The sequence below is a fragment of the Mastacembelus armatus genome, chromosome 3 (genome assembly GCF_900324485.2).
Source record: "Mastacembelus armatus chromosome 3, fMasArm1.2, whole genome shotgun sequence".
Taxonomy (NCBI): Eukaryota; Metazoa; Chordata; class Actinopteri; order Synbranchiformes; family Mastacembelidae; genus Mastacembelus; species Mastacembelus armatus.
The window spans coordinates 14,681,283-14,693,285 of NC_046635.1; the positions used below are offsets into that span (position 1 = coordinate 14,681,283).

Sequence of the window (12,003 nt, forward strand, 5' to 3'; positions counted from 1 at the left end):
AAGTATTCAGACCCCTTTAAATTTTTCACGCTTTCTGTCATTGCAGCCATTTGCCAAAATCAAAAAAGTTCATTTTATTTCTCATTAATGTACACTCAGCACCCCATCTTGACAGAAAAAAACAGAAATGTAGAAATTTTTGCAAATTTATTAAAAAAGAAAATCTGAAATATCACATGGTCATAAGTACTCAGACCCTGTGCTCAGTATTGAGTAGAAGCACCCTTTTGAGCTAGTACAGCCATGAGTCTTCTTGGGAATGATGCAACAAGTTTTTCACACCTGGATTTGGGGATCCTCTGCCATTCTTGCTTGCAGATCCTCTCTAGTTCTGTCAGGTTGGATGGTGAACGTTGGTGGACAGCCATTTTCAGGTCTCTCCACAGATGCTCAATTGGGTTTAGGTCAGGGCTCTGGCTGGGCCAGTCAAGAACGGTCACAGAGTTGTTCTGAAGCCACTCATTTGTTATTTTAGCTGTGTGCTTAGGGTCATTGTCCTGTTGAAAGGTGAACCTTCGGCCCAGTCTGAGGTCCTGAGCACTCTGGAAGAGGTTTTCTTCCAGGATATCTCTGTACTTGGCCGCATTCATTTTTCTTTCAATTGCAACCAGTCGTCCTGTCCCTGCAGCTGAAAAACACCCCCACAACATGATGCTCCCACCACCATGTTTCACTGTAGGGATTGTATTGGGCAGGGGATGAGCAGTGCCTGGTTTTCTCCACACATACCGCTTAGAATTAACACCAAAAAGTTCAATGTTGTTCTCATCAGACCAGAGAATCTTATTTCTCATAGTCTGGGAGTCCTTCATGTGGTTTTTGGCAAACTCTATGCGGGCTTTCATGTGTCTTGCACTGAGGGAGAGGCTTCCGTCGGCCCACTCTGCCATAAAGCAGAGTGGGCCGACTGGTGGAGGGCTGCAGTGATAGTTGACTTTGTGGAACTTTCTCCCATCTCCCTACTGCATCTCTGGAGCTCAGCCACAGTGATCTTTGGGTTCTTCTTTACCTCTCTCACCAAGGCTCTTCTCCCACGATTGCTCAGTTTGGCTGGACGGCCAGGTCTAGGAAGAGTTCTGGTCGTCCCAAACTTTTTCCATTTGAGGATTATGGAGGCCACTGTGCTCTTAGGAACCTTGAGTGCTGCAGTAATTCTTGTGTAACCTTGGCCAGATCTGTGCCTTGTCACGATTCTGTCTCTGAGCTCCTTGGGCAGTTCCTTCGACCTCATGATTCTCATTTGCTCTGACATGCACTGTGAGCTGTAAGGTCTTATATAGACAGGTGTGTGCCTTTCCTAATCAAGTCTAATCAGTTTAATTAAACACAGCTGGACTCCAATGAAGGAGCAGAACCATCTCAAGGAGGATCAGAAGAAATGGACAGCATGTGAGTTAAATATGAGTGTCACTGCAAAGGGTCTGAATACTTATGGACCATGTGATATTTCAGTTTTTCTTTTTTAATAAATTTGCAAAAATTTCTACATTTCTGTTTTTTTTCTGTCAAGATAGGGTGCTGAGTGTACATTAATGAGAAATAAAATTAACTTTTTTGATTTTGGCAAATGGCTGCAATGACAGAAAGAGTGAAAAATTTAAAGGGGTCTGAATACTTTCCGTACCCACTGTATCTTTAAAAAACACCCGCATTACTGCAGCGTTATAGGAAACACCCTTCAGTCCTCCCTAATATTTTTTATTCTAAAATAAAAACATTTTAAACTACACCCATTATTAATATGGGAGGCAACTTGTATTTATTAAGGGAGCCATCATTTATTAGGGTAACACCCTTTATTAGGCGGAGGCTATATTTAATAGGGGAAAACACCCTTTATTATGGGAGGCAACTGTTATTTATTAAGGGAGCCATCATTTATTAGGGGTAACACCCTTTATTGGGCGGAGGCTATATTTAATAGGGGAAACACCCTTTATTATGGGAGGGGCCCTTAATTATTAACTTCATATCAAAATATAGATCTTATCAGCAAAATGAACCCCCTTATTACTACTCCTGTTTGCTCTCTTGTTCTCACAGCTTTTATAGTCCTCTCCTGCCACAGTTAGGCGCCGGATTGTCTGCTTCACCACCTACGAAAGAACGTCATTCATGATGCCCAATCCAGGAAGAAATTCATCAGTGAAAGTAAGCCTTTCTGATTACCTTGATGAAGAATTCTCGTTATTTTCAAGTGGACTAACTTTCGCACGAAGTCAAACTGTCCCGGAGGATTTTCATGATTGGACTATGTGAAGTTTCGAGGAGCATTTTCATGAGCTATGAACCTCCGTGTTTAGTTTTGTTCCTCTATTCAAGTTACCAAGAGAACTGTGATTTTCTCCCTCCCATCTTTGTTTTGGAATAGTTCGTTGGAGGAGATTTTCTGTTATATTTAATTATTGTTATTGTTATTGGAAAGCCCAATTTTCTTTGGATCTGTAAATAAATATCCACTTGCCTTTAACACCTTGGCTCTTATGTTCCTCCCACCTTAACCCCCAGCATTGTAACAGCTACTTTTACCAGCTCAATATTGCATCCATCCGGTTTTTCATGTCTCATGCCTCAAACCCATCTCTCCCTCTGTTTCCCCAGGGTCCAGCCGGTTCGACGAACCCCCTCCTCCACTACTACTGGAGGACGGAGAGGCTTATACCGTTAAGGAGATCCTGAATTCCCGGCGTCGTGGCGGTCGCTTGCAGTACCTGGTTGATTGGGAAGGGTATGGGCCGGAGGAACGCTCCTGGGTGTTCCAGAACATGTCCTTGACCCGACCCTCCTCACTGATTTTCATCGGGCCCAACCTGACCATCCCGCTCCGCATGGACGAGGTAGACCACCGCGACGCCGGGGAGGGTCATCGGAAGCTGACCATGGAGCGGGGGGGGTACTGTCACGGATCGGCTGGACCCTCACATCAATCACACACGCCGATCCAATTCCCCTGAGTTCTGATTAATGTTTTCACTCACCTGCGCGGTGGCTCTCCACCGCGCTATAAAGACTCCCTCATCTCACTCTGGATTGTCCGTTCTCGTTAGAGACATCATAGACTCAACCCTGTGTTACCCGTTACGAATTGCTACTTACCTGTTATCCTTTCCTACTCCAGCGCTTGACCTGAGCTTCGAGTTGACCAGCACTAGCTCCTTATCTTTCTACTTACTATACCTGAATAAAACTCCTTCCAAGCTTCAGCTGCGTTCCTGCTTGTGTGAGATCGTAACAGCTGCTGCATTCAAACCCGAAGGTCTAGAGGTCTTGTCTTGATCTACCCGCAATCCTCCAGTGGTACAAAGTGGGGCTGTTCTAGGGTCAGGTGTCAAAAGCCTTCACACATATGTGCTTTGTTCACTCACACCCATTCTCACATACACAGGCACACAAAAATAAATGCACAAAATGCACACAGGTCACAGTCTCTTTCACACATGCATGCTCTTTGATCATCTAAACGCATACACACCCTCTCTTACCTCTCACTGTAAATGTTACCTTTTCTCTTTTATACACACACACACAGATCTAACAATACAGCTTTAGTTTAATAGAGGGAGTACCAGAAAACATTGCTTAAATGTCCTAAACTCTAAAGTTGTGCTGTAGTTCTTCCACAAGTATTTTAAAAATCATAACTACAGCACAGCCTTCAGCTGTTCACAGAGAAGACTGATAGCAACAATATACATTACAAACTCTCAAGTATGCACTGCATATACACAACAGAAACCAGATTCTATTTATATTTATTTTCATCCTGCAATACAATGAGAAGAATATTCTGTGAAACTTTATATCTAAAGGTTTCTGATTTGTAAGCCAGTAATAGAAAAGTGTTCTCTCTGAGTGAAAAGTATTTGACCACAGGGTGTGGTCAGAGAAATTGGAAATTGAATTTAAGGCTTGACAAAGGTCATATACTACAACAACTAACTCCCACTATTTCTGCATTCATGGTGTGCCTGTCTGTCATTGTACCTCAGAAGAATGACAACATGGATAATTAATATGTAGAAGAAGCCCTCTTTTTAGGAAGGGGAGACTGGAGGGATTGAGGAATCTATTGAGGGATCACACTCCACAGCCTCCCTGGGAAGGTCTATGCCAAGGTGCTGGAGAGGAGAATCCGGTCGATGGTACAACCTCGGATCCAGGAGGAACAATGCAGTTTTAGTCCCGGTCCTGAAACACTGGACCATCTCTATACCCTCTTCAGGGTGCTGAAGGGTTATTGGGAGTTTGCCCAACCAGTTCACATATGTTTTGTGGTCTTGAAGAGGGTATTTGACCGCGTCCCTTATGACATCCTGTGAGAGGTGATCCAGGAGTATGAGGTAAATGGTAAATGGTCTTATATAGCACTTTTCTACACTAAAGAAGTGTACTCAAAGCGCTTTTACACTGTTTGTTCACTCACTCGCTCATGCAAACATTCGCACATACACCGGTGGAACAGCCAATGGGAGCAACTTGGGGCTCAGTGTCTTGCCCAAAGACACTTCAACCTGTGGATCGGGGAAGCCAAGGATCGAACCACCATGGTCGACCTGCTCTACCCCCTGAGCCACAGCCAACTCGGGTCCAGGGCCCTTTGTTCAGGGCTATCGGGGGAGAGAGATCCTGCCTCAGGTGGAGCAGTTTAAGTATCTTGGGATCTTGTTCACAAGTGAGGGAAGGATGGAACGTAAGATTGACATACGGATCGGTGCACAGATGATGTACTGGTCCATTGTGGTGAAGAAGGAGCTGAGCTGAAAGGTGAAGCTCTCGATTTACCGGTCAATCTACAGTCCTACTCTCACCCCTGCTTTGTGCTCTCTCTGTCATGAGTCCCCGTTGGGACTTCCTGCCGGGGACCTTTATTGTTTAGAAACTTCCTTTTTCCCTGTGCACTGGTCCCCGGCAGCTTCACGTTTGCAGTTTGTGTTCATTAGTTTCACCTGTGGTTTATTGTTTATCCCGTTCACCTGTGTTTAATCACCTGTTGTGTTTCTCCCTATTTATACCTCCCTCTTTCCTTTGTTCCCTGCCGAAGCATTAGTTATCGTCACAGTTATAGTTGATGTTAGTTGTGTTTTTGTTTTCACTGCCCTGGAAGTCCCAGGAGGAATAAAACCTTGTTTGTCTGCATTTGGGTCCTACCTTATCTCCCGCACCTCCACACACACACCAGCTCATGACACTCTCCCTCTTTCTTGTCTCTGCTGCGGTCCAGTTCAAGATGGCTTCTACTTTGGTAAAGACTATTTAAACCTTCAATTCAATTCAGTTCAATTCAGTTTTATTCATATAGCACGATATCACAATTCAGTCATCGCAAGGCACTTTACAAAAAAGAAAAAACCCAACAAATCCCTTAACCTTCCCCTAAGAGATGACGTAGCCCAGACAGCTCACTGACTATGAAGGTTATTGTTTTTTAACGTACAGCTGGTTCTTCAACAGGCAAGGAAGGACCCAGTATACGAGAGGGATGTGCTCTGTCAGGGAACATGAGTAGATGAGTATATCATCAAGGTATACAAAAACTGATGGAAATGCTGAGGAAAGAGGGCAGAGGGCAGAGAATATCGATTCTTAACAGTATGGTCATTCAATCCACAATAGTCAATACAGTGTCACAAAGTTCCATCCTTTCTCTCAGTGAGATGTAACTATTCAAGACAGAGTTCAAGACACCACTGACCTGGGAGGGAGGTCACCTGGGTCTGTCAAGATATCTTTTAAGTTACTGTATTTTACTTGCATGGCATGGAAGTCTGGAACCTTGGTCTAAGGGGGGCCAGTATCCAAAGAGCTGAAAGTCACCTCTGGAGACAGGTTAAGGAACAGGTAGACCCTGTTGACCAGTTTACTCTGGGATTATATGTTTGCAAGCAGGAGAGGCCCAATATGACTGGACTCATATTGCGTCAAAACAGGACTCATGAGCACTCTCCTGTCAGCATTCCAAAAGGCGCCTGCTGAGCCAATGAAATGAGTTCATTCAGTGATGTCCAAACGTTACATCCAACAAACACATCTTTGATGGTTCCAGACAGCCCATGATAAACCAGATTATTCTGTGGGCTGGCCAGCTAATCACAATTTCCAGCCAAGGCGCGAGACTGCACTGGGTATACAGGTATTGTACAGTTACCTCGGCATAGCTCCAGGATACTGCAAGCTGCAGTATGGGCTGGGGAGACAGGGTCAAAATAGAGCTGGCAGACAAGATATAAAAGCAGCATAGGACTCCACTTCTCTTGCTTAGTGTTCCGGAGGGTTTGGGCCTGGCGCTACAGAAGCCGTGTCCTGTCCCGTGGCTGGGCAGAAACACCGGTCATTGGAAGAGGAAGATGTTCGCATACTGTGCTCATCATGGAGCTCGCTGAGCAGTTGATAGAGCCTGGCGAGAGAATCTCCTTGTGTCCCTAGCAACTGTGAGCAACAACACCCAGTGATCACTGACATACAGCATCACCTCTTACTGTTTCCATTGTTGGCTGGAATATTATGTCAGGGTCAGGAGACACTGAGGTGTAGGACCCGCGAGCAGGAGGCAGAACAGCCAATATATAGTTGTGCTCATAAATTTATATACCCCTAGAACAATTTAAGAAATACTGGCCATTTTTAAAAGATATACACGCCCATGTCGAAAACTTTTCTTTATAAGGAAGGTTGTCAGATAATATCATTGTTAATTGCCGTTGTCATTATGATTTTAAAAAGGCAGACACATGTTTTGCAGGTACCACTGTATTTTCCAAAATAGGGCCATTATTTTTCAAATTGAGCGAGAGGTATATAAATTTATGAATAAAACTGTAGGCTCAGGAAGAGAGTGACTGCTGTCACTGACCTGCCCAAAGAGTAGAGCTTCCCACCTGGGATTTGAATAGTGTGGAGAGATGCTTTGCTGGCTGGAGAACATCCAACAGATGTCAGAAACTCACAGGAGTAAGTATCAGGAGCTTGAAAAGTGACGTCATTTGTGTATTGAAGTCAACGATATATAGTCTGTAATTAACAGTCAAGGGCAAGGCAGAGTCTGAAAACAAGGGGAATCAGTTCAAACAGGAAAACAGAAGACCAAGAAAACATCTGATTAGCCTAGAATAATCCAACAGCATGCTCTCCTCAGTCTGGAGGTTAAGTAGCTTAGTCCACATCCTGGCTAGCATGGGAATGAGCAGGGTAGTAGCTTTCAGTGGTGCAACAGAGTACTCTGGCCACTGTTGTAACATATTTATTAGCTTGAAGTATTCTTCTTTACGTTTGGTCATACCCTACAGCATATTTTGGGACATTACGGCAACCTGTTGTTCAGTGGAATAATGTGACATGCATGAGATAAGAAAACATGCACCCATTGCTAATAGAACAAATCCATAGCATTACCAGAGGTCTAAAACTCTTAATAAACACTTAAACAACACTTAACTCTTAAACAATACACAGTGGTAAACATGGACTGTGTTCTACTTAAGGCAAACGTGTTGTGGAACTACATGAAAGCATCTTAGAACTTTCCTGACCTGCTGCAACACACAATTCAAATAATAAAAACACACACAACAGTATGGTGTCGCTATTGGGTCAAAGGGCAAGAAAACAATTTCAGGTTTGTCAATCGGTCATTTAATCTCACATTTGTTTTGGTCCTCACTATTACAGCACATTATTTCACAGCAATATGAGAAAATCTGAAACACACACACATATTAAAAGCATGGCCAACTGTGACCTTCAGGGAACCTAACATGTAGACTAAGTTAATATTCAGATATTTAAAATGTATGTAAAAGACTTTTATGTTTGTATAAATGAGTAGTATACTGTGTTTGGTGTGCACACGTGGTTTATGTGTGTAAACCACCTATAGAAAGCATTCTAATAGCTACGTCCATCTCTCTCTTTCTCTTTTGTGCACACATGCACACACACACACACACACACACACAGAAGCACAACCCTATCAACAGTCATGGAGAATTCCTTCTTTCTTGCACCAGCTCTTAGTTACCATGGAAACCAGTAAAAGAACAGTTTGAGATGGGAGGTGCATGTGTGTGTGAGAAAGAGAGCAGGAAGAGGAGAGATAGACACAGAGGAATGGTGAGAGAAAAATACAGAGTAAATTAGACACAGACAGAGAAGGTTAGAGGGAGGTGGAATAAGAGAGAGAGAGAAAGAGTAGGTGGAAAAACAGGATGCAAGGGAGAGAGGAGAGTTAGAAAAGGTTGCAGATAAAAAGAGAAAGGCAAGAAAGAGAAATGGGTTAGGGGAGGATAAAAAAGAAGAGGAAAGGAGACAGAGAGAGTGTTAGTGGAGATGCATTATTTAAAGAGGTCTCACCCTGTCTAATGAGTTCTGTCTAAAAGCCAGAGGAGCTCCCGAAAGATAGAGAGACAGAGAAACTCCCTAAATATTTGGTGAGAAAATTCAATGTGCAATACAAGTTTAGGGAGGTAAAGAGCAAGGTTGCAGGGTAGGAGAGGATTTAATTAAATTGTCCTGCTCTGATATGAATGTGTGAATTATCCTATAAAGTGTAGGTCAAGGTAATCCAGGCAGATCAGTCCATATATCTGAATAATTGAAAGGACCTTGGCCAGGTCTGGCTTACTGTGAAAAAAACAAAACAAATGAGGATTAATGTTTGAATTTGAGTCAGTCTAGACCTTTGTAAGCCACACATACAACTGAGATTTTAAAAACATGAATATACCCAAAATAACAAAGTAATAAAGGAATTCTCAATGTGTATTGTATTGTATCAGAGTTTAAAAATTTGTGATATTCACTTTTAACCACAGTAACAACCTGAAAGAAACACCATATGCAAGCTGTTGTCATGAGCTGATGTCGGTATGAAGGTGCGGGAGAAAAGGAGAGGCGGTAGGACCCAAATGCAGACAACAAAGGTTTATTCTCCTGGGACTTCCAAGGCAAACAAATACAAAAGGCTCACGGGAACCAGGTGAGACAGTACATTGGCAATAGACCAGATAGGCTGGTCAAAACTCAAAATGACCGGGTGGGACGGTCGTCATAAAAACACACTTGCACAACTTTGGGAACTAACAACAACTACAGCAACAATGCTTCGGCAGTGAACAAAGGAAGGAGGGAGGTATAAATAGGGAAAACACAAAAGGTGATTGAATGAACAGAAATTACTAGTGAAGCTGCCGGGGACCAGAGCAAGGGGAAAAGGAAGTCTTTACAAAATAAAGGTTCCCCGGCAGGAAGTCCCAAAGGGGAATCATGACAGCTGTGTCCAAATCCAGTACAGTAAATATATGATAATTGCCATATAAAGTTCAAGGCCGAGAGTTTCAGATCATTTTTATTTGATAGAACACAATTATGTGATCTTCCAATAATATCCTTCAAATGTGACAATACTTGGCATGTGTTCATAAATATATCATTGTTGGGGAAAGCATTGCCATTTCAGCCACCCCTATTTCCTAATGAATATACAATAAGTTCTGGAACTGATCAAGAAAGTGGCTGGTTAATAGACTGACAAATAACTGAACAACTATTTTGGTTAATTGTCTGATACAATTATGGCCTCAATGATGAACTTCCTAAAAGGGGGTCAACTAACTTAACTGATGTGATTAACATACATAGTAAGATAATTACTCTTGTCTATTAAATGAGATATATCCTTTTTTGCTCTACTTAACAAGAAATTCTGACATCCTGAAGTTGAAAACTATAACTGGTTAAAGAAGTGCAACAGACAACTTGATTTGAGGTTGGCTGGCTGTGTTGATAAGTGGCAGTATTATCTTGATATAAAGTATGAACATCAGATAAAATGACTTGATGAGCTTTTCCCCCCCGCCCTCTGGTTTTGCATTGTCGCTCTCAAATATCGGTTCTGGGTACAATTATACCATCTGAATTCTTCTCCAGCCTCCAACTCCCTATCTTCACTGTCTTTCAGACATTATTAACAGATTAATTAAAACCTTCATGGGAGGCTCTTTCAATGTGTTAAACAGTGTAAGTGCATATTGTGTGTGTGTGTGTGTGTGTGTGTGTGTGCGCGCATGCATGCATGCATGTGTATGTGAGTACGCGCGAGAGAGAGAGAGTGATGTCTGAAGTGACAGATACCTGACCTGCTGCCATGAGGGTAAAAAGTCAAACATTCAAATTCCATATTCCAAAGCCATTTAAGAAGGAAGGAATTTTAAAATCAGCACAAATGACTGACACACACACACACACACACACACACACACACACACACACACACACACACACATACACATATACAAAAAGCACATATATGCACCTATTGGCAGGTATCACTTGTCAATCAAATAGACAGTTCATCCTTCCAATTCCTGACAAACTCCCTGTCTCTGTTGCACATGATGGAGTTCCATGGAAGCCACAAATCTTGGGTATGACTTATAATATTCTGCTTTTTACCCGTTTTTGTGGCATTTCTAGCATTCTTATTTGGAAGTGATATGATATGAGGATAGCTAGAATCAAATTGAGGCCAATGGAATAAATGGTATTTACCCTGACTATACTGTTCCTGGGGTGTTCGTAAAACGTCCGCTTTGAGACTAATATTATAGTGTGCTATATTTCTGCAAGGATATTTTTTAAATTGTATGCATCTCTCCTACCTTTACATGATGGCAGAGCCCTGTCCCACACTGGTTTCCCATCATGCCCTATGACGCAGGTGATGGTATCCCCACCCACAGTTGTGTATCCATGGTGACAGTTATAGGAGACCTCAGATCCCAGTTTATAGTCATAACCTGTCCGACTGGCGTTCATAATGTTACCAGGGTCAAAACAGGCCTCTCTTGGTTTTTCTGTAGAGAAGGGAGAGAGTGTGTGTTACTAGAAGTCCAGTTGCCATGAAACCAAAACAAAAGTAATTTGGAAAATTACTAATTTATAATGCACTTGTTTTTATTATGGACTCGTGGTAAATTCATCAGCTCCCATATCAACATCAGGCACTGGCCCACACTCTCCCTTGTGGTACAGTAGAATGAATTTCCACATGGTGCTACTTACAGTATAGTAACATAATGCTATTTCCATTTGAATTTAAATATAAAGTTATAGCTATGAGATACAGTTGTACATTTCTAAAGTAAAACATGTTTTATTCATCTTATTAATGGAAATCTTCACATTTCATTAGGGGGTGAAACTGTTTTGGTTGCAATTTTTGGACATATTTAGTTGACAGATTGCTATTAATCCTTAATGTAGGCTATATTTAAGACTACTGGACAAAAGTTTGATTTTTCCAGTTTTTATTGAAATTTGAGCAGTTCAAGTCCAGTGAATACCCTGAAGTGGTACAAAGGTAAACTGCCAGAGGTGAGAAAAGGTTTATGTTACCAGAAACTGAAAAACAATGTACATTTCAGACTCATACAAATAGGCCTTTTTCAGGGAAGAAGGAATGGCTTAACAACTTAGAGGTATTCTGCAGCAATGGAAGTAATTTAAGCCTTGAAAGTTGATACTAACAATTCCTACTACACCCTCTTAAGCAATATTTGTAGCAGTACTGTACAAATAGTGTATTGCTCTCATAATGGCATGAAAAGGATAATTAACAAAGGCAGACAGACAGACCATCATAATCGTAATTGTGCGGGTCTTTCCTTTAGAGAAACTACAAAGAAAGCCAAGGTGTCAGTGAGTACAGTTTCCTACAGCATCAAAAGGCACTTGGAACTTAGAGGAAACTAGCAGGAAGGGGTCTGGCAGACTCGAAGACTCACCTTCTCCAGACTTAAACCCCATCAAGCTGTTTTGGGATGAACTAGACAGAAGGTGAAAGTAAAGCAACTTACAAGTGCAACACATTTGTGGGAACTTCTGCAATAGTTTTGGAAAGAACTTTCTAAATAATATTGGATATCCATTGTAGAGAGAAATCCATATTCAGCTGTTATACAGTTGTGCTTACACATTTAAATTGCCCTGCCTGGCACAAATTGAGAAATA

General features: G+C 42.0%; 1 protein-coding gene across 1 annotated transcript in view; it reads right to left on the minus strand.

The window, feature by feature from the left end:
* LOC113138270 (CUB and sushi domain-containing protein 1) overlaps positions 1–12,003 on the minus strand; it is a 950,854-nt gene that overhangs the window by 196,609 nt on the left and 742,242 nt on the right. The window contains exon 32 of the mRNA XM_033325108.1: positions 10,653–10,847. Within this exon, the coding sequence (XP_033180999.1) occupies positions 10,653–10,847 (195 nt within the window). The remainder of the gene's footprint in view (positions 1–10,652; positions 10,848–12,003) is intronic.